This window comes from Teleopsis dalmanni, chromosome 2 (assembly GCF_002237135.1).
Source record: "Teleopsis dalmanni isolate 2A chromosome 2, ASM223713v2, whole genome shotgun sequence".
In the NCBI taxonomy this organism is placed as follows: domain Eukaryota; kingdom Metazoa; phylum Arthropoda; class Insecta; order Diptera; family Diopsidae; genus Teleopsis; species Teleopsis dalmanni.
Window position 1 is genome coordinate 130,300,835 of NC_051847.1, and position 24,256 is coordinate 130,325,090.

Genomic DNA, 24,256 nt, shown 5'->3' on the forward strand with positions numbered 1-24,256 from the left:
AAATTGTCTTATATATTTTCTTTGAATAAAACAAGCAAGAGCGCACTTTTCACAAAAATGCTACAGACTTGATATCATCTATTCAGTACCTACACAGTTAAATTTAATAAAAAGTAACACTAAATATCACCTTAACAAAATGGGTCTGTCCGAAGAAACAGATTGTCGACTCTGCTTAAAAGCAAACGAGACTTCTAGTCTCATTATCTGTGAATGTCCAGCTTTGATATGGGTCAGGAGGATGTCACTAGGTCGGGAACTCCTCTGCCCTTCAATAGCCGACATTCTGGCTTTTATTCGGAAGGCGGAATGTCTTCTGTTCTTCTGTTAGGGCCTATTGCAGCTTAAAAGATCGATCATGGTTGTAGTGCTTCGTTCCGTTGGGAACTAGTACCCTGTTTATTCCTATTCCTAACACTAAATTTTAGATTTGTATAATTTTCTTTATTTAATAATATTAACGGAATCTAAATTCCACATAATCAAAATACATTGAACATTTACCAATTCGCTATCTTTAAAAACAACATTTCTTGAACTAATTTTTATATAATAAATACATAAATTACTATTATTTAATTTAATAACAATATCAATTAATAATATTAAATAATTTAATTTATTTAATTTCTAAAAGCCTGTAATTTACATGTAGAATACAAGGTTTGTCTTAAAACTGGATAGTTGAAAAATTAAATTATTAGTCTTTTTAATGGCTGTGATTTTAAATAAAAACTAAGGCGTCAGTTTCATCAGTTTCTTAGAAAGCACTCCTTTTTAATATAGAATATTTCATCTTAATAGGCATACAATCAATTAAAGTGCAAAGTATTGTTAATTTTGCTCAAATGATTGTTATGACTTTGTAGTACATACATTGTGACCGAAAAGTTTCCGGTCATAAATAAATAAAACGCAAAATTCTTAATCTTCATCAATATTTATTTTATCTCCTTCAAAATATGCTCCATTAGAAGCGATACACAAATGCCAACGTTTCTTCCAATCATCAAAACATTTTTTATAGGCGCTTTCCGGTATGGCTTTGAGTTCCCTCTGCGAATTCTGTTTTACGTCTTCTATGGATTCAAAACGCGTTCCTCTGAGTGGTAATTTGAGGTTGGGAAACAGGAAAAAGTCACACGGTGCAAGATCAGGTGAATACGGTGGCTGTTCGATGGTATTTATTGAATGTTTGGCCTTAAAATCGTTGATAATGTTGAACAAATTGAGGTGAATCGGAACAAGCCGGGCGTTGACACGTCGCATACACAAATTGTCCACCAAAATCAAACGAGCCATCTCACGACCGATGCCTAGCTCTCGTGCTATCTCTCTAACACTCACATGAGGATTTTTGAACACGATTTCCTTTGCCTTTTCAATGTTTTCGTCGGTGGTAGAGGTCGAAGGTCGTCCAGAACGCGGCATGTCTTCGACGGTCGTACGACAGTCCTGAAAGGCTTTGTACCACTCATAAACTTGAGTTTTCGATAAAACTGATTCCCCATAAGCCTTTTGTAGCATTCGCAACGATTCTGCACACGAAATTTCGTTCGAAAAACAAAATTTGATGCAAACTCTTTGTTCAATATTTTTTTCCATTGTTTTTTTCGCAACGCACTACTGAGGTGAACTGGTTTCAACAGCTGCCGTAAACGAACTGTCCGACAGATCGCGCTCATTTTTGGCATAGTAATTAAGGACAGTGCTGCCAAACTACATAAACTTAAAATATCGAAAAATATACAGCGCGCGAATTTTAAATGAGAACCTCCGAAAACCTTTCGGTCACAATGTATTTTCATCATTATGTTAATAATATATATAAATGATATAAAAATTGTATTTTCTAAGTATGCAGCTAATATGCTGTCTTTTTAACTACAAATATATGTACGCCTTCCGTTATCCATTTCGTCATTTTCTACGTTAACATTGATCACCCATCTTATTGTACAGAGAATTCTAAACAAAATCTATTAAATCAAATTTATTTTTAATAGAAAAAAATGGTTTTAATTTTACACTGCTAAAATCAATTATATTCACTATATAATTTCAGTATAATTCTCATTAGGTTTGAAGTATTTCTCCTATAAGAGTAATATTGAAATAAACACTATCGAATTAATTTTAATAAAAAATTGCTTAAATCCCAAGATAATTAGGAGGAGAAGGAATCTTACGCTGAATTTTTGATTATAACATAATTATTGATGTTTTAAGATCTAATTACTACAATATAGAAGATAAAAGATAAATTTGTAATATAATAAATATGTAACACATATGATAACATTGCTTAAAATCAGATGTGAAATAACTGTTAAATGTGATATCTGTAAAATAATATAATAGTATATAAAATATAACTATAATAGTTTTAGACCGACTTTAAATGATGTTCGTTTGAGATATTCTTAACTTAATGTCTTTTCACTATCCTTTCTAAAATAAGTTTTAAGAATAGGAACTGCTGTAGTTTAGTGTCCGCCATATAGCTCATTCCTGGAGCAATATTCATGTTGTTAACTTAAATTTAGTTTTATTTGGTTTTGATTAGTTAATCATTTATTTTTATTTTCAATAATCACTATAAATTAACAAGAAATGAAGTTACATGTGGATTGTGAGAGAAACTGTGACATAGTCACAGTCGTAGAAATAAGCACGGTTGCCACTTGAAAATTTTTTTCTGTACCAAAATTGGTTTAAAAAGGTACCATTTCTGTAAAAAAAGGTCCAAAATTTTTCTATTGTCTTTTTGTAAGAAAATACAATTTATATAAAATGTACAAAAAGTATAAAACAATACAATATCCACAATAAAGTTGGGTCGCCGAAAATGTACCATTTTTTGAACATGAGTACCAGAGTACCAAACGGAAAAAAAAGTACCAATTTTGGTACTAAAGCACCATAAGTGGCAACCGTGGAAATAAGTATACTAAAAAAAAATATTTTTGCAGTGTTCTATCTGTGAATTATATTGTCAATGGTGATGTATTCCCTAATAACACTCGCCCTTGAATACACCAATGAAGAGAAGACAACACAGTAATTATTAACCTTTTTTTACATGTGATAGATTATAAATTAAGTTGAATATTACATTTTTATGTGAAAAATAAATTGTATTTACTTAAAACTTAGGAGTTTATAAAAATTAGTGTAATAAATTTTTGCTTCCTGATGTCAAGCTATTCCAATTGCATGTTTCATCTCAGTTTAAGCACAACTTCCACATTTTATGTGCCGGCAAAGTGTTGGATGTTCTCACGTCTTAAGCTCTGGAAACTTTATTTAGTGCAATTTCACATGCGAAGAATAAAAATAGAATCAGCTAAACGTCCTTATTTTCTACAGGAAGCAGGAGTAAATAGAAATAAAAGCATACAAAAAATTATAAAAAAAACTCAAGTATTTTTTAGTTAAATACAAGTTATTAAATAATACTAACCTACTTCTTAACTGATTTATCTACTACAAAATTAGTCAATAACTAATTTTTAAAAACAAATTTTAAAAAAAAACAGATAAATGACAAAAACATACCAAAAACTTTACTTATTTTACTTAATTAATTAACTTTACTTATTTCATTTAATTAGAGTGTGAGCTATAATAGTACCTTATAATATCGTTTCGTCTATGTAGTATGAAATAGAGTAGGTTTTTTAAAATATAAGAAACAAAAATACACTCTTATCATACCTATTTAATATGCAATGTCTTCCTTATACCTATTAAGAATATGTTTCTTTCTTCACATTTAAAAAAGGAGGCCAGGTACTTAAATAGTTTATTAAAGAGATTTTCAATTCTAACGCCATCTCTGTTCTTCCTTTTTGAAGTTTTTTTTTATATCATTTTATTTCTTTACATTTTACAACTACTGGAATTTTATCACTACTGCCTACAATAACTGTCTTTTATACTATGGTAATGTGTACATTTAAACTAAGTTGAGCACTGAATCCCGGCTGTACGCATAAATGAAGTGAAAGACTTTACTTAATTTGTATAGTGCAATTACTATAACCTTGAAACGTGTACCTTTTGAATTAAACAAAAACTATTACATATGGTAATGTTAGGTTACATTATGAATTTGAACAAAAAAGTCACAAGTATTGTGTTCGGGGACTTTTTTAACCAGATTTTTATTTTTATCGAACTATTCATGAAATTCAATATATTCTATATAATAAAGGTAAGAAGCAAAAGTGTTGATATATCAAGAATTATATATCTTTATATCAAATCATTAAGATCTGTATCTACCTTGTTGTACTCCTCTCTTAATTCTTTATTAGATATATAACGTTATTCTAGGGATCTAGTTTTTAAATATCCCCATCCTAGCATAAGCTTTTTCTAGAAGGATGCATATAATCCTGATTCAAGAGGAACATGGATCTAATTAACCAACTCTTTTTCTAATATACGATAATCCGATATCAGATTATAACAGCTGAAAACTACTTTTTCCATAATTGTAGTTCAGCTCGTTTCTTAATAGCTTAAAACAAGACATTTTACTGAGATCGCAAAGGTTTTTAGTTAGAGCTTAAAATCTTTATATAAGCATGCTTATAAAGCGATAAATTGTTGATAAATTAGTGGATAGCACAATCTATTACTTTTTAACATAAATTTTAATTAATTTCATAATGTTATATATTATAAGGTCCTTGAAGATCACTACCAAATATATTGGAAGTACATGAATTTTAATGAAGTAGTAAAAATTATAATCTACGTGTCAATTAATAAAACAGTTAGTGCGGTTATAAAATAATATATGAAATTGATTTTCAACGTCCGTTTTGACAAAAGAAACTAAGTTCTTGATATTAACTATTAATCAATTAAATTTTTGGCCGGTCATATAGCTGGTATATTAAATTTTTAATTTGTTATTCATAACAAAAAATTAAAATAAAAAAGTTTTAAAAAATGTATAAAACAATGTTAATTGAAGAGTTGTGTATTTCGTTCAATCCAAGAAGCAAGGAAAGAACACTCTAAACACTACCTTTGAGAATGCCTTATATTGGGAAGATTACGACAGTATACTATTATAGAGTCAACGCAGTGAAGAACCTGGTGGACATCTAAATTACTTAAAAACAATTTAATTTTTCAACTACGCAAGTTTGGTTTAAAATTTAAGTCTTCTTTCTTGAATCGAACAGGAAATTGTGTTTGTACTAAAAAAAATATAAAAAAAATATGAACTTACACAGTAAAATAGGTTCTTTCTAATTTTTATTACAAATTTGTTGAATATTAAGTGGGTGCTTTGGTTTCTTTGAAGATTATTGTACGTTTACACTATCGCGTTTATCGTATTTCGCATTTATCTACATAAATGTGTAGCAATTATTTATTTGCTCCGTACAAAATCCATGCAAATTTTTCATAGAAATGCGCGATGTAACAGATTCAAGACAATATATTGATATAGTCTTAATAAAATCTAAAAACATATTAAAAAGTCATCATCAAATTATATTAGTTGACTAAACTACCAAAAGAAATACCGTCAATGTCAGGAATAAATACTTAAGTAAATGATACATCATATCAATTCTAAATAATGATTTGCATGTCACTATGAACTAATACGAGGGCACGTATGTTTGAAAAATACTCTAATTCACCGAAATATACAAAAGACATTAAGTGTAGCGGGATGTATATTAAAAAGCTTAAGAAAGAAATAGCTAATTTAATCGCTATTTAAGAAGACACAATTAAGATAGCTGCATAGAGCTTATTTGTACCATAATATCCTTATTTGATTTTAGTTCCAAGTGTCCTGCTTACTTGGTTTTCCCCCAAAAAAAATAATCTTCACGTAATTTCTTCGTATTTTTTTAAAAAAAGATGTTGCAGTTTTGTTCGGTGCATCACAAGCATTTTCGCTTCACTTCTGTCACATTTTCCCAACCGCAAAGTATTCACCGCAAAATTTTGTCTATCAACTTTTTTGGTTAATTTTCCATTTTCATTTCTTTCATAAATTAAATAAAAAAATTGCTTTTGTGTGCAGCGAATTTTCAATTTCCCTTAGTGAATCAAAAACTAAAATGCAGAGAAACTTAAATAATTTTTAAAAGGAACTCTCAAAAAATTTTAATGAAGTTCAATGATGGCAAGAATGACATTACATTTTTCAATATAAAATTAAGTTTAATTATAATATTGAAACATTCTTGAATAGTTTTTGCTAATTTTAATGAAATTTATTAAAAAAAACGTGTTGACGTTGGCAACACTGACCTCAATATTTTTCAGTGTTGCATAAAAATACCAAATTCTTGTCGCAGCTCTTGTCGTTGCTGCAGTGAATGAAAATAATTTGGTGCACTTGATGGCAAACAAATTACCTTTAAAAAAGGGAGGGGCAAGTAGTTACAAAGCTGTATTTGGCAGCTTTAGATTTCAGAACAAATATCTACATATTTTATTATCCTCATTATCGATTTCTCAAAGAAATACAATGTAAAAGATATATATATTTCTAAAAATATATAATGTAATATTTAAAACAACAAAAAATCGGCATGGACTCCGCTAAAGCTTAAATATCTCTAACAATGTCTGAACAAATCTGGATTTATATAAAAAGATTTTTGGTAGCGCACTAAAACAAGGATCTTTCAAAGTAAACATTAGTAAAAGAAGAAAAAAATTATGCCAAGAAAGTTGGTTTCATTCAGTATTAACCGCTTTGAATAAACATTTAGGAACAAGTGAAACCCTGGCTATTGAACTGTAAGAGACTTTCAACTGAAACAAATGTTTCAACATGACTATATGTCTTCGATAACTTGTCCTCTTATCAACCACTATCTGACGATTAAGCTCCAGAATTTAGCCGCCAATAAAGTCATCGCAATAATAAACTCTTATTTAAGGAGCCCTCAGAAATTAACTTTTTTCTTAAGAGATCTAGGTATTCATATAATAATAGACTCTTATCTAGAGTCTAGACATTGATATTTTCTTTCGTTTTAGTTTTTTAGAATCAAAAGAAAAACATTTCCTTAATGTTTTTTATAAGGATAACTCTTTTGCTCAAAGGGTTAATACATTTTTGTTGCACTTTTATGAGCATAACATTTATTTTTTAAGAATTTCTTTGAAAATAAATCAGAATTTAAGAAGCTCTATTATTTTTATTTATATTAAGAATTTATAAGACTCTTAAAGATATCGTAATATTACACATTTAAAACAATATCAGAATTATTTTTATTTCCGGTGTGAACCGAATTACAAAAAAAAATATTTAAAGATTGCACTTCCTTATAAGCTCCTTTTTGATGCTATAATAAAATATTTTTTATTTATTTTCTGCTACATAAACCTAATAGTATTGTTAACCTTAATTACACTCACCCCGCCACGCACTCTCAACATGAACTTAGACTTAGGAGTCGTGTCGTATAGCAAATCACATCTAAGTACTTTTACACTAATGCCGCCATTAAATTAAATCTTGAGCATCACACGTTATTACACATGTTATTTTTATTGCAATATGGTACTTCGTGGTGTGTTGTGGAGCGGTGGGGCCTTACATTTTGGGTTCACGTCTATGGCTCAGCTAGCATATGTTTCTGAAGTTTTCGCCTTTTGCGTTCAACTATTTTCAGTTGTTTTTGGTTTTTATCCTTTTCATATCCGTTTTAGCCATTGAGTTTTTTTCCCTTCCAGCCTTACAGAATAATGTTGCGCTAATTGCAACAGTTATGCCATGCCACATACACACGTGTGCTAAGCAGCTGTATTGTGCGGCATGTGACCTACGAACAATGCCAATACACCAGACATACATACACTCAGTGCACATTTACTTGACACACAGTGTAACAGCTAACGTACAAAAAGCACAAAGGATATTTCCGTTTTTTAATGATCGTTTTAATGGAGTTATAAAACTTTTTGCAAAAATAAAATTATATAATTCCTTTACAAACACAGTTCCATTAATTCATACCCACCCGCACAAACATAGAGTGACATATGTACATATACATGTATGTAAGTATGTTTGAAATGAAAAATTACTGAAGCCTTCGTACATAGATAGCGACATGTGATAACGCACCAATTGCAATCCATTACAGGAAACGGAAGATATGGCAGCTGGTATTTTCGCATATAATTATGTACGTACCCGTATTTATGTATACCCGGTACATATGTGCAGTTTTTGCCATATAATTATGTTCGCATTTTACTTTTCCGCAAATTGTGTTCAAATCGCGTATACAATAATGCGGTCATTGTGTCAGGAAAATAACCAGTGCTTAAAGTTGGTTGATTACCATTGTTTCTACGGTATCGGCACAAACATATGTTAATTTCCCTTCATTGTGGGTCTCTTGTGCTTCTATATGTCATGAATGCCACACAAAGTGATTTGGCTAACACCACGCCACCTGTAACCTAGCAGACGAACAAACGAGCCTTAATGGAATTGAAACCCTGAGTGCATAAAGAAGTTACTGTACTGCCACTTCATGGAGAAATGTAAGTTTATTCCACCGTAACACCTCGACATACCCTACACACTGTAACCACTTAAAATAATGCAGCGTGAAATGAGTTTTATTTAAACGTGCCACGTGACTTTTACACGTGTTTTATTATTGCTCATTACTGTGGCTGTGAGGTTTTTAATTAATATTTTTATTTCATTGTAATTTCCGTGCATTCGGAAATAATTGGTCTGCAGCATCACCTTGAAGGTATTAAGTCTTATTGCAGACTTACTCGCAGTCGAGAGCTATTTCACTTCATTTTATTTAATTGAATTTATATTTGCAATGCTTGAAATAATTAAAGTTAAATGATTAAAAATACTTTAAAGAAACCTCCAGGATGGGTAAATTAATATGTAAACTTTTGTATTAGGGCACGAATTCGGAAATATTCATCGACAAGTGTGAAATAAATTGAAAACTTTTAGAAAATAGCTCCCAAAATCCATACTGATTGATATATATAGATGTTCTTTTTCATTGCTATATTTTAAAGGTTTCCTCTATCTTTCTCAATTTCATCTGGAAAAGAGATAATAGAGAAAAAACTCAGAAAATTTCAACAATTAACTTACCAGTATCTGTTCTTTTTAATCAGGCCCAGGGCTTCCTCTGTTAAATATAGTTTTGTTTATAGTTTCTTTTTAATTAGTGAAGTCTTCCTTGATTGAAAGTACAATAATATATAACAACATAGAAAAAATAACAAAGTATTCAAAAAGATTTTTAATACAATATTTAAACTTCATGTAATAAATGCGCCGTATATATATCCCCTTACCTGAAATACAGACAAACTCCCATAACTCGAATTACCATTTACCATCGAGTTAGAGAATTTTTTTTTTTTTTGAAAGAAACTAGAATCACATTTTCAGATATTTATTTATTTGAAATCAAATACAGCACAAAAGCTATAGTGAAGGACAATATTCAGAAGTTAGGGTATGGGATAATTTTTGCCTTTATTTTCAGTAAAAAGAAATTCCAATTTATTTAAAGTCTTATAGTGATCCTTAGTTGTAGTATCATTCATTTGCAAATAAAAATTAAAAATTTTGAATAAGTCTTCCACTTCATTCTTGGAAGGCTAATGAACAATTTCATCCACCGAACCGAATCCGGTTGTGTTGAATTGTTCCTGTAGCATAAATCTTATTTTCTAAGAGAAAAGTCATCAATTTCATGGAGGTAAAATATCGATCTGTAAACATCTCACTGCCTTTGGAAACGTTTTTGGTCAGACTTTCTACAACTGTGCCTCCATTGCCCAATGATGGATTCGGTTTTCCACAGCGCCACGTTTTTGCTCCTTGATAAATGAAAAAATCATGGACAAGCCTATGCGGAGAAGCCAATAAAACAATTTTTTAGGCCTTTTGGTTTCGGCTTACATTCTACATACTGCTTTAATTGAGTAGTTCCAGTAAAGGGGAGCATTTGTTCATCGATACCCAATTTTTGACTCTTAGGAATTACATTGTATTTGTTTATAACTATATCTAAAATGGCTTGAATTTTCCAAAGTCTGTTTTTCTACTTCTCTTCGCAGTTTACTTCCAAATTATTTACAAAATTTATGTAATTTGTAAGCTTACAAACCGATCTCTTGGATTTTACGTTATTGCAGCTACTTTAATGGAGAGTCTATAATACATCCTACTTCTAAGGAGTTCCATACAATCTGCGATGATGTATACACTAACTAACTTTCTATATTCACTTGGGGTTGACTTTAAATCAACATTGCATTGCAATGCATGTATGTTACTTTACAAAAAGCCCAAAACTGTTTGTTCAATCACGAACATGAGTTTTGACCTCCGGCAGAATGTTCAATCATGAACATGAATTTATACCATATATTTAATTACTATAGTTTATATTATCACCTAAATTCTTAGAATAATGTACTAAGGAAAAATATAGATAAATAGTAACATTTTTTAGCAACCGTATTTAAATTATTAAAATAAAATATATTCATAAAAACAATAGGAGGAAAATCCCAAGTGTTGGGACTTCCGTCCTTTTTTAACCTTTTTTAACCTTTTTTGACAAATGTAATACAGTCCATTAAAATCATAATAATTTAACCTTGATGTAGAAATTAGTCTTAAAATATTTTTGTATAAAAACACAACATTATTTTAAATAAAATCAGTAGCTAAAATATACTCAAACTGTGTACTTCATTAAAATAAAAGTACACTGTTCGTTGATATAATCACATAAATAATTAAAAGGTGTTTACTTCAATTGATTACCAATATTCCATGAGTCCTCTTGGGAGATTTCCTGCGCATTGTGATCTAGCAATTCATTATCACTGTCATCAGAAGCGTCATCAATATGACTCTTTAACAATAGCTCCAAAATTTTATCTTCAGTGTATTCTTTCCTCATTGCCATTTTGTACCAAGTGGACATAATATGTTTTTCAGAAAATATCATAAAAATATAACTGCTAATTATTTACATTTTTATTGAATTTAAAGAAAACAAGATTTTAACCAAAACAAAAGTATCAAATATATCGAAAAGCAAGCAAATAGTACAAAAAAAACCGAATTTTTCTTGCACTCGACGATAAAAGCAAATTCTCAAGAGGTGGTCAAACACTTTTGGCATTATTTTAAAGTATTCCCAAAATTACAACAAAAAGTGCCCTAAATTAAGAACCAGAGAACTATTAGCGGGCTGTACAGATCGATATACAATAATAAAGCTTTCAGAAATGGTAGTGGAAAAGTGTCCAGCTAGCTGCACGCCAGGACCGAAGAGGTTAAGCTCTCAAACTTTAGTTCGAATACATTTCTTCGTTTCTCTTCTACTCTTCTTATTCCTTTTTCTTTACTTATAATTGTGTCTTTTTTATAATTGAATTGGTTTTTCTTTTTCTCACATTATATCTAGATCCGTAAACCCAGTTTAATTTTGTATATTCATTGTATATTTTATTACAATAAATCTTTTAGAACAGACAGATGGATTGGGGATTGTACTATTTTTTTTTCTTTAATTCTCCTCTTTCCTCTTTTTCCCCCTTCTCCTTTACTTTTTCATCTCTCTTTAACAATGTTACTTTTTTTAATTACTTTCTGTAAAAAATGTGTACACTTTGATTTCTATTTTCTTTTTATTCCTATTCCATATTTCTTATCTCCTCTAATGCTTATTTCTTTCAACAAGTCTCATTATGTTCCTCTTATTATAATTTTAGTCATTTCTTCCCAACTTTTACACTTTTTCTGTCTAACATTCCATAAGTCTATATACTTGCGTATCTTTCCTTTTCCTATTCGTTTCTGTCTGTACATTTATTTTTTCAAAGTATGCATTTTTAAAAAAAAAAACAGCATTTGACGTCTGAAATCATCGATCATCCGATACAAAATACTTCTTTGTGACATCATATTTTGATACTAATTACAAAATATTTTAAAAAGAAAAACACTAAGACAAATGAACCACAAAAATAAAGTGTATATAATATATCTCGCTTCATGAAAGTTGACATACAGATCAACCGGTCGCCAGTATTCAGTACTCTGCCTATAGACGATGTTAAAGATTTTAAGCAAAAATCTTGGCTTAAGTATTTACAAAATTCAATTTATACAAGAATTTCAATTCCAAGATCAACGGTTTTTGTTTTCAGAAAAATAAAGACATCGTTGAACTATTGCAAGACTTTGTGTATTTTCTCAATTTATTCAGATTTCAGTTAATTTGTTAAAAAGTATTCACCGACATACCTTGCCAACTGTTTATTAGTGTTGTTTATTGCTTTGATGTCCTTTATTCATTCATATGAAATGTTTTTTATAGTCTAATTATGATATTTGATTCAATAAACTAAATTGTGAATAATTGTAAGACATACTTTGCCTAGAACCATCGACAATATAAAATAAAATTTTGATGATAACATAATCTCGAGAAACGAATTAGTTACCAATCCGCAAAGAGCATGTGATCTAATGTTGCTATACAAGTTTCTGTGGTGGTACTTCTAATCGTTGGTTTGTGTGAATTACCTAACTTTGATTAGGAAACTGACTTCTGACACTACCTGGTGTACCGGTATAAAGTGAGCGTAAAGATACAAATGTTCCGACAGGGAACATTTGTTGTGAACGAGCCTTTATTTTTTTTTGTTTGTTTGCTATGACATGTGTGAAATATATTTAGTATACTTCAAGTCATTGAACAGACCACATCATATTTTTTCATCGTGTTAAAAATGTCGAATTTTGTACCAGAAAGTGATGATTTGCGGAAAGCATTTTTTGTTTTCATTTGAAGAAAAGTGGTGCAGAGTCGCATCGAATGCTTGTCGAGGCATATGGTGATCATGCTCTATTAGAAGCAACATGCAAAAGATGATTTCAACGGTTCAGAAATAATGATTTTGATGTGAGAAATGAAAAACGTGGAAGACAGCCAAAAAAGTTTGAAGACGCCGAATTGCAAACGATATTGGATGGAGATGACACTTTGGGTCAAAAGCAAATGACAGAAATGTTAAATGTTGCACAACAAACAATTTCTGACCGTTTAAAAGCTATGGGAAAGATCCCAAAACCTGGTGAAACCGTCAATGCTGGTCTCTATGAACAACAAATGATAAATTTGAACCATGCATTGATCGAGAAACGACCAGAATGGGCCAGAAGACACGGCAAGGTAATTCTGCACCATGACAATGCACCTGCACACAAAGCAAAACGGGTTCAGGATGCAATCAAAACACTTGGCTGGGAGCTGCTACCCCACCCGCCGTATTCACCAGACTTGGCTCCTTCCGACTACCATTTGTTTTCATCGATTGGACACGCATTGGCTGAGCAGCACTTTGATTCCTACAAGGAGGTCGAAAATTGGGTGTCTGGTTGGTTTGCTTTAAAAGACGAACAATTTTTTTGGCGTGGTATCTACAAATTGCCAGAAAGGTGGTCAAAATGTATAGAAAGCAATAGCCAATACTTTGAATAAAATCTTTTTTACTTTCCTCTTGATAATTAGTGTTTTATTTTCACCAAAAAACTCTCATTTCATACCGGTACGCCTAATATTACAGAATAGAATTGAGAAAAATTGACGCTCAAGTATCATAAAATCTTTACTGCTCCAATACCATAAAATCTTTACTGAATATAAAACTAAATTTGTGAATATTATTTTAATATAAAATTCAATACATTTTAAAAAACTATGTTTCTTAACAAAATGTCATAATTGCGAAAAGATCTTCCATAACTTGGATTCCTTTTCAGTATTTACACAAAAAGAAGATGTCAAAAAACTCAATTCATTAAAGTATGACTTAATTTTTTTAAGTTTTTTTAAATTAACCATTTTTAAGATATTGAACGTTATTTGAGTAAAAATTTTTCTTGGATAGACCATTCTTAACCATCCTATTCCCAACAAGGCATATTTACTTTTCTATTCTGTAATTATTAATTATTAATAGACCAAAACTGAAATTTATAATAGACCACAACTGAAAAACAGAAATATTTTAGATTGTTAAATTTTATTATAATTTCTTACATAAACATTATCAATATCTCTTCACATCAAAATAAGACATAACCAATTTTACAAACAAAAAAAAAATATAGCATGAAAAATATACATATTTCTTTAAAAAATTTAGCTCTCTTTAACAATTAGACTTTCTTGTCCATCCAATTCAATTTTGTTCTCCATAATATCTTAACTATCTAATACCCGCTTCCATTAAAAATTTAAATATTCAATCATTTTCGAAATTTAATTCCACGCAACCTTTTTGCGTCCAAATTTAGGACGCTGAGCACTTTGAATACTGACTACAGAGGGACTAGTTCTTTTAATTTGTTCATCGACGCTACCTGCAATGCTAAGGTTTTCAATTGATTTTGTTATTTGAGGTTCAGAAGCATTTCGTTCGAGCTCTAATAAACTTTTGACAGTATCAACGGATTTTGTTGAACGTGGTGTACTCACTGGGGATTCCGCTTCTGGTAATTTATTATTCGAAACAGTGGGTTTTAGTAAACGCGGTGAAGGAACGTTTTCTTCCCCTTGTATCAAACTCTTGACTCTTTCACTGCAATTAGTTGATCGTGGCGTATTCACTGCAGATTCTGTTTGTGGAATGACTGCGTTTGATACAACAGGTCTTGGTGTTAGTTTTCGTACATCTAAAATGGCATTCCCAGATTGTTCTTGCTCCTCTGTCAGCTGTTTCAATTTTTCATTTAATGTCTCGATAGAAGTAAGATGTGCAGTGCGTATGTCTAAAACATCGTTTTGCTTTTTTAAATTTTCATCTAGTTTCATTGATAAGTTAACTTGCTCCGTATTTAACAAATTTTTGATTGCTTCATAGCGTTCCATATGCTCATCCTGCCATTTCTTTTCACAACCTTGCATACAGATTTTTGCTTCAGATTCATACATTGCATCAATATGTGAAAGTATAAGCGCTTCATTCCCAAGTTCATCCTGATATTTCTTAATCAAATGATCAAAATCTTCACGCTTAGTGGCTACTGGCTGTACACGTTTTAGAATATCTATTGAAAGTTGCAATAGCTTACGGTAGATATCAGAACGTGCACGCATAACTACTTTTATCTTTTTGAGGTTGTAAGCGTTTAAACCTTCAATTGGTTTACACACAACCTTTGCGCTCTCATTTAACAATATGAATTCTTTCTCCAAGTCTTCCAGCTGATCACGCATTTCATTTTCTTTTTTTTTTAATTGTTCGGTTTCACCTTGTCGTTCCTTGAGTTCCTTCATATGACGCTCTTGTAGTGTACTAATTTCTTGGATTTCTTTTTCACGTATTTCTTGACACTCCTTTTGTGCTTGTTCAGCTTTGTTTATTTCTTCTTGCAAACGCAAATTCTGTTCTCGCGCTTCGGCTTCATCCTTATCACGTTGTATTTGATCATCTATCTTTTTATCTAGCCAATTTAGTTTGGCCAGTACCTGATTATCAGATTTAGACTTAAATAATGCATTTTCGTCATCATTGCCATAACGCATTCTGCCAAATAATTTGGCTTCCATTTCTAATTTACGTTTCATATTCTGCCGCAATTGTTCATTACCATAGACTCTTTCCAACATCTCAGTTTCTGCGGTAATTCTTCGATGCCTTGGCTTCTTTTTTTCAAGTATCTCCTTTTCATACATATCTGTTTCTTTCTTCAGCAATTCACGTAACTTTTCTCGTCTTTCCTTGAGAGATTTCTCTTTTTCAATATTTTCTCTCTTCTTTTTAAGTTTCGCTTCAGCTTTTTCGTAATACTCTGGTTTGGTCCAATTAGCATAACGACTTGTTACTTTATTCCAGTGATTGTAGTACTGATTAACAGCCTCAACTCGTTCTGCGTGCTGAACTTCCATATCACGGCGGTGTGCATAGGCCGCCTGCAACTGTTCTGTGTTCAAAGGCATGGTGCGGTATTAACTGAAAATATAGAAAATGAAAAAAATTTTAATAATTTCTATATTAAAAAAAGTGAATTTCTCTTTGTTATTAATTGCATTAGTATAATTTAATTAAAGAACTAAAATCAACAGTACATGTTTAAATATAATAAATTCAAATTTGAATATATTTTCTTTGTGCAATTGATCGTATGATAGAGAGTGGCTATATAGTTTATAATCTATCTGTTAAGATCATTTCAAAGTGTGTTTCAAATAAGAACATTTTACAAAAGCTTTAAAGCACAATTTAACTTTGAACAGTGAAGACTTTTGATACTAGTTATGTCGACATGATAAAAAGAAACCCAAGACAATAAACGTAAAAGTAGTATTATTTTCCCAGTCATATAACGTTTATTATTATTTGTATCGTCATCACAGTAAAGTTTACACGGATTAATTTAATTTGAGAAGTGAGTAACTAAATACCGTTCATCGCAACATTTATTGGGAAGTTCTCTTAGAAACTGAATCGCACCAAAACTCAATGATCTATCATATACAATATTTTTTCACGATAGTACACTATCATCTCTTCTGTCCTTGATCGCAAACTTTTTCTCAATTATTTGTTTAACTCAAGTATTTGTTGATATTCAATTATCTATGCCTATCAATCAAATCAATACTATCTTTTCTTAGATTAGATTTAAGAGTCGCGTGTTGATGCAAATATCAACATTTATGCTCCGAGACAAAAGTCCCAATTTCTCATTGTGATGCCCTTCCTTAAAGTTGTTAGCAGAAAGTAATTTACACTGATTATTGTTTTCAATGTGGCTCTACGTTTTATCTTTGTCAGATTATTTGGTTTTTAAGATGAAATTACTGAGATCCAATAAGCTTACTTTTGTTAACTCTGTTAGACGAGTGTGACAACAGTTTCCTAGACATTGATGACTTTGAGGCAAAGGTATAGAAAGTGAATGATAGTCACACTTCCTCTTCATTATGATAACTTCTGTATAATAGACTTGTTTCTATACATCAATGTGGAAGCAATGATGTCATAGCACAGTACCCCGTTAGTTCTCCGTTAGGTTCTTAACTTCAGATGTTATTAGATAGTTCAACCTAATTTCTATATGATAAATTTAAAATATGGTGTACTTTTTAGTCTTCTTATTTCATCAAATTAGTAAAACGTCTTATTTCATCAAATTAGTATTTAACGTAGTGCCACCTAATTTTCTCAAGCACAGTCGATACGTTATATAAAAATCTGTATACATGTGAAAATTCCTAATATCCTATTGCATGGTACGTTGAGTAATAATCTCAACGTTTGGGATTGATGCTTTTGCATAATATCAATCCTTAAACGACTGGATAAGCCGCGTTCTTTAGTTCACACAGGTTTTATTGTGGTTTTGTATATAAGAGATATTTAATCGGTTTCAATGTTAAAATATTTACGTTTTGTTTAAGTATATATTCTACAGTTGAGATTTATGTCAAGATATATGCCAAGTTATTTTATTTGCTACTTTTGGCTATAACAATTTCAATGGAAATTTCATAATTAATATAATTTAAAGAATTTAAAGAATAAAACTGCATGCTAGAACTTAGAATTTACTTCTAATGAATTAAATATTTTGAATGAAATATTAACCTTTCACCTATAAAAAATATATCTGAAATAACAAGTCAGAATAGTTAACGGGTCTTTACACTATAACAATATTTAACTTAGTGTTATATACTCGCAATTATTATTTTTTTATTATTTCCTTATCCCGTTTTCTCAGCCATTATGTTAATTGTTTAGATAAACTGTAATTATTTCCTTTTTTAATATCCGTTTCCTTTTATCGTACCACAAATGCTTTAAATTCTGCACCACAGCTACTGGTAAATTACTACATCCACGAACTTCAATCAAGATTGTAGTATTTTTTCCAGAATCAAGAGACAAGTAAATAAAATAAGCAGCAACACAAACACAAATGTCCTTTGTGCGACGACAACAAAATATTTTATTTCCAGCAGAAAAAAGAACAAGCAAATTAACGAAGCAAGGATATCACCTTTAGCAAAATTAACATTATGTCTGTAGCAGTAGCTGAAGCTGAAGCAGAAGCAGGAGCAGTTCTCGTACAAAGTAAGTGTGAAGGGCTTTTATCAACGTCCTTGTTTGGATTGCAAAAAGCGTGATTATTGCACCATTAACACTACTTTACGATATCCTGTGCAAATGATGCGATAATGTTAATTCCACTAAGTGATTTAAGCGGTTGAACCAAAATGTCAATCGATATGTTTTTCGTTGCAGTAATTAGTTTCACCGATTTGGTTTCGGTAATTGTAGCCAAAATATTTACTTAACACTATGGTTTTGCTTTGTGAATCCAGAGTCAGTAAAATTGTTTCAAACATTTTATAGATTTTAGTTTAAATGTGGTTCGACTAGAAAGACTGATGGAAATGTTGAAAGTGATATAATGATTCGGTTGTCACTTTTATGAAGTTTAAATCAGTAATGTATAAATCACATAATTAGATATTTTTTATTGTGTGTTGATGGGTTTATAGTAAATTCCTGACAAAAGAATTATAAGCAAATCGTAAAATGATATTAAAAAACTTAAATATTTAAATTAAATAATACAAGCAAAATGGATTGAAAGAAAGACAATCTTCAATTATCTCTGGAATGGAATGATCCTTTGTACTTACTGTCAAAATGGATTGAATGAAAGACAATCTTCACTTATCTCTCGAATGGAATGATCCTTTGTACTTACTGTCGAAAAAGCTTTCGAATTATTGAACATAATGCCATATAGAATTCGCAATGTAAGAAACGAATATCAGAAAAATTTATAGGCATATTTATAGCATATAGGTAATGTATGCTGACACAAGTAACAATATCATTGTAACAATATCAATAACCCAAAAACATCATGAGAAGAGTTAAACAAGGCTGCATTTTGTCGCAACTGCTCTTCATTACTACGATAGGTGACAATTTAAGCGAGGTTAGTCGTTCAGTGAAAGGCATAGTGTGGAAACTTTTCCTCAGACTAGAAGACCTTGATTATAATGACAATTTACACCTTTTAAGCAGTTCATTCAACGATATTGCATAACAAACTAAACGAGATTCATTCTTTTGCAGCAAATTAAACTTACGTAAAACTAAAAGCCTTCACATTAATACACGAGTTAATTCAATTTATAATAATTCCCGCCCATTTACTTTAGATAGCAGCGCAATCCAGGATTTTATGTCTTTCAATTACCTGGACTGCACCAGAATGTCAAGGATATAGATGTCAAAGTCAGCAAAACGAGAAAAACTTTGGGTTAATTAAGAACAGTATAGTCATCACATCAAATTTCAAGATCAACAAAAATGGAAATCTACTTATTGTGTTTGAAATCTATGACGCGCTATGAAGCAACACGTCTGAAATAAAAAAGCTTCAAAGTTTCAATAACAAACACCTACTGATAATCTGCAAAGTATGCTGCCATAATACAATAAGCAACGAAACGCTCTGGTAACTTTGTAATCAAAAAGAAATTAAATACTTTATAATGAGAAGACACTAGAGATGGATTAGGGCACGTTTCGAAAAAACCCATTTATACGAAAACCAGAGACACCATGTAATAAATGGTGAAGGTCGGTGATAGCAGAGCTTGAGTCTACAGAACGGAACTGGACACAATTAAAAACACAACAAAAAACATCTCAAAATAAAATAAGACATCGTAATTAGATTGAGACCATATGCTCTCAAGTAGAGTGAACAAAGGAGAAAAAATCACTGCAATAGAATTAAGAAGTCAACATAGCCTTTCATCCCTAAAATTTCTCTGGTTGATAATAAATAAATAAATCTAAATATGGTATTTGTTGGGATGATTATCTATTATGCTGAATTGTTAATACGCTCTTAACTTTATGTCGGCGTGGGTGTCAAATTACCTCAACACATAATTGAAATAAATATATATCTTTCTTATCAAGAGGTTTTTCGAAAAGTAGTGAACTACAACAACAAAAATTCATTTTAAATTATTTTAGTTAATTGACGTTTTGGCTGACCATACAGTTGTTTCAACATTAGCCGCGTATGGACCGCGGGCTGTGCTTTGGACAGCCCTGGACTAGATCATCAATATGTATCTGCAAAAAGGTAGAAAGTCTATTTGCAGTTACAATAGGATATAGGATGCAACATCGTCAGCATACGAGGATAACAAATTGGGTTATAGATAATGTTTAAATAGAATATTTTTCAAGAAATTATTTTATTGTCACCATATCTGCTAAGGGTCTCTCATTACTGAGATCATTATTATTATTCTCATCATTCATTCCTGATATTTCAATATTTTTCAGAAGTATACTTACAGTTGAATGAAATTGATTAGATGTTTTTAAGGAACACGAAAGATTAGTAAGAAATAATGCAAAAACAAAAGGTACATGTAAATTAAAAAAACAACAAATTTGCAACCGCAACGATGTTGTTTTCTGCATAAAAATTCATTTTATTTTCAAAGCGAGTAACTTCTTAATAAGTAAATTTTCCATGTCTGTTTTAATTAATATAACTAACAATGTGAAGGATTTTTTATAAATAACAGTGAAGCTTTAGAAGTGTTCCATGTTTAGTGTACTATATGGTGGGTTATACAAAACATACGAGTATACATATTGAATTATAAGTAATTGATTGAAATCTAATAATAACAAAAATTGTCGGATATAGTATGAGTCCTTGATTTCTTTTATGTTGTTTCTTAAAAACAAATTTTCTAAGTAAATCAAATATTTAGTGAACTTATTTCGAACAATTTACTAAATTAAAGCTTTTTCCACTTTGTTGCTACTAAACTGATATCAAATTAAATAAAAACTAAAAGGAACAATATAGCATGAAAGTAAAAACTCTGGAAAAGCGTGTATTTTTCGCTTTCCCTGCCACTTGATTATGTTAATGAAATTCATGAAAGTCGTCTGCCCAATTCTGCTGTGCAGCATAACAAAGACAATAAAATAATTCTCAAAGTAAATTGCCAACTCGAAGAATATATTTTTATAACAAACTGCGAATGTACGAGAAGAAAAAGAAATCAGGGCTAAAAAAAAATTAAGAGAAATGAAATAAAATAAAAATGTAAAAATGTAAAAATGTAAAAAAAGATGCTCGGAAAAAATAAATGAAAAACCAGAGACGCCAAATTTTACGAGCCATGTCGACCGGCAAATGGTAAGCGCGGAAACGGAAACAACAGAAATGCTTCCTTTCACTAAAATTTCGTTCGTTTTAAGAATGAAAGGAAGTGATTGCCAAAAGATGGCGATTGCGGATGACACTGTTTACCAATCTAATAGACGAAATGTGTCAAAAGCTTTGTTATAAAATTACCACAAAAAGTAACAAGAAAAAAGGTATTATGTAAAGTAAGAATCTATAATATCTATATGTATGTATGAATGTATATATAAACATACATACTTATACTAACACTTACTATGAAGACCATGAAAAAAAGCAAATATAAATGAAATACAAATATTGAGAACTAAGTGCGTAAATATTTTATTAAATCACACAATCTCAAGCGAAAAAAAAAAACTAAAAATTTAAAATAAACAAACGAGATAATTATTGTGAGTCATTGCTGAGATCTCAAGTGATAGGTCAAGAGTGGGTAGATTATACTTTTCATTATTTTTTTTTTAAATAAAAAAAATACTCGCAACTAAACTTTTATTTGCTCAAATGTGTAATACAGGGGAAGAACTAAAGATTATTTATTACACAAAAAATATTTGTTTTGTTTAATAAAAACATATAAAAAATATTATTTATTTCCGATTACAATGAAAAAAAAAATATGCAAAGTTGTTTATTTATTGAAAGTGAAAATAATATTACAAAAAAGTTTATTATTATTTAGTAATAAATTAATAAATAATAAATTTTTCTAAAAATGTTATAGTTTTGAAGAAAAATATATAGTATAAGTACATGGAATGCAATTGTTAAACGTATAAAGCCAGTATTTATCTTATATTATTCTATAATGCTAATATATTTTATTTTGTATTATTTTTAACATAATTTGAACATTTTAGTCAATTGACAAATCTAACAACATAGTAATAACAGAATTGTTATTATGTTGAGACTAGTTGAGTCAGTACACTTTACTCTCAGTTAAGCGCGAGGTTTCTTCATAACCCCTATCTACGCCTTGACTGTATTATTTTTTATTACTTCATCACACTAAGCGAAAATTGACCTCAGATAGGCATACCTCTCCGAGGAACCTGTAACCATACTGAGATTCGATAACGCGGTGTTAGTATATCTGCCAGATTCGTAAATAATTTCAAGACTGTATTCTTTATGTATTTTCGGATCGGATCAATTTTAAGGTCCTTGTGGATGTCATTCGTCTTAATGTACAGTGGTACCCTGAAAAGTCTTTTCAGAGCCTGGCGTTGTGTATGAAATACATTCTTAATTTGCTAAAAATTTTAATCAAAATGGCAACTGCTTGTGTTGTGTAAAATATCAACTATAAAATATCCCACACCTCTTTAATTTCAACGAAAGTCTCTTTTCTCTCAATTGCAGGACATACCTACACTAGATAAAAAAAGGGACGGACATTTCGCACTGCATTTCACAGATTACGTAGGTGTTAGCGTTATTTACATCAAATATTGGTGCATTATGTTACATCATATCATACTAACATTAGGTTTAAATATATTGAGAGAATACACACTGCGACTTTGAGATCTATAGAGTTCCATTCATGGCCTTAGAATATATCTCCAAATCTAACTTCTCCTATTAATTATAATTTTGAACCTAAATTTTCTTCTTTAAAGAATCACAGTATCAAAATTATTTTATTGCCAACAGCTGTTAAGCTTGACTAGAATATCACTACCAAAACTCAAAAATCCAGAACTTATTCCTTGTTACCTTTCAAATAGGACACTTAGTTAATTAGTTCACAATTGCTTTAGCGGATTGTAACTTCATGATAGAAAATCTGAAATATCGAAATATTTCCCTGTCTCACACTTTCCCTTGAGGAAGTATATCATTTTACTAATATCACTTCTACTACTTTACAAATATCTTAGAAAAATCATTACAGATTTATAGGAGGAAATCTTTTTCTTACTAAAATAGATCATGTAAAATATATCTGGTAAGTCATGCCGTCTCATTGAATTTGTAGGTGCCACCAATAACAGCGTTTAAGCGCAACTTAAACTTCTTAAGCTACTATTTTATATTATGGTTTCTTGAAAGATAATTTTCTGCAGTCTTTTATTTCTCATTTGTTCTCTACTTTACAATATACTGGAGTTGCCACTAGAACTTTTGAAAGATTATAAGAAATAAAAAAACAAGAACAACTCAAAAACAATATTTGATGTAAAAATTTAGATATATGAACTAAAAGCAGCGTCTTATATTACCAATGAGTTATTAATGCGCATACTATTTACCCGATACATAATGCCGATAAGGGGACTGAAACATACTAAGAAAATCTAAACAAAATTAAAGTATATGCAATTTATATATGTCATTTTGAATGCAGTTTCTAAACATTAATTTTTATATAATATCTCTGTGACCTTACATTCACTTTGGGTTCAAGAATATATTAACGTTTGCGGAACATTTTTTAACATCTTTAAATATATAATGGATATATAATATATAATCACAACTTCTTATAACTTGTTATATAAGTTTATAGCTTTATTGTCAAGTTTTTTGAAGGAATTAAAATTGGATCCGCTTATTAAGTAGTAGCTTTTTTTCTTCATTTCTCAAATTGACAATTTAGCTTACAAATATGGCAAGTACATATAGGCAAAGGCTAAGCAATAATAAATATAAGTTCCTATATTTTACTAACTTACAACTATTAAATTGTAAAAGCAAAAAGTAGAATAAAATATTAATTTCATTTTTTCTTACAAATAATAATTACTAACATTTTGCAGGGAGTGTAAAATGTAAAACTGACTATCGAGAAAGTTTTTACTTTGAATGATAAGAAAAATCTTCAGTTACAATTCTTTTTTTAAATTTGGTCATTTTCTGTTAAATATTTCTTACTTATTTTATTGCTTTTCACTGGAGTTGAGTTTTTATTCGTGCTTAAATTGTCGAAGTGGAAAATGTGATTTTTTT

General features: G+C 30.3%; 2 protein-coding genes across 3 annotated transcripts in view; one reads left to right on the forward strand and one right to left on the reverse strand.

The window, feature by feature from the left end:
- Positions 1-24,256, forward strand: part of LOC119680468 (peptidoglycan-recognition protein LB-like) — a 350,438-nt gene that overhangs the window by 271,414 nt on the left and 54,768 nt on the right. The gene's annotated exons all lie outside the window — the stretch shown is intronic.
- Positions 14,121-16,103, reverse strand: LOC119680467 (trichoplein keratin filament-binding protein). The gene has a single exon (XM_038093288.1). It carries the CDS (start codon positions 16,020-16,022, stop codon positions 14,343-14,345), a length of 1,680 nt encoding a protein of 559 aa, XP_037949216.1. The 5' UTR covers positions 16,023-16,103; the 3' UTR covers positions 14,121-14,342.

Excerpts from the sequence above, each read along its gene's own strand:
- LOC119680467 (XM_038093288.1), bottom strand. The coding sequence starts at position 16,022 with ATGCCTTTGAACACAGAACAGTTGCAGGCGGCCTATGCACACCGCCGT.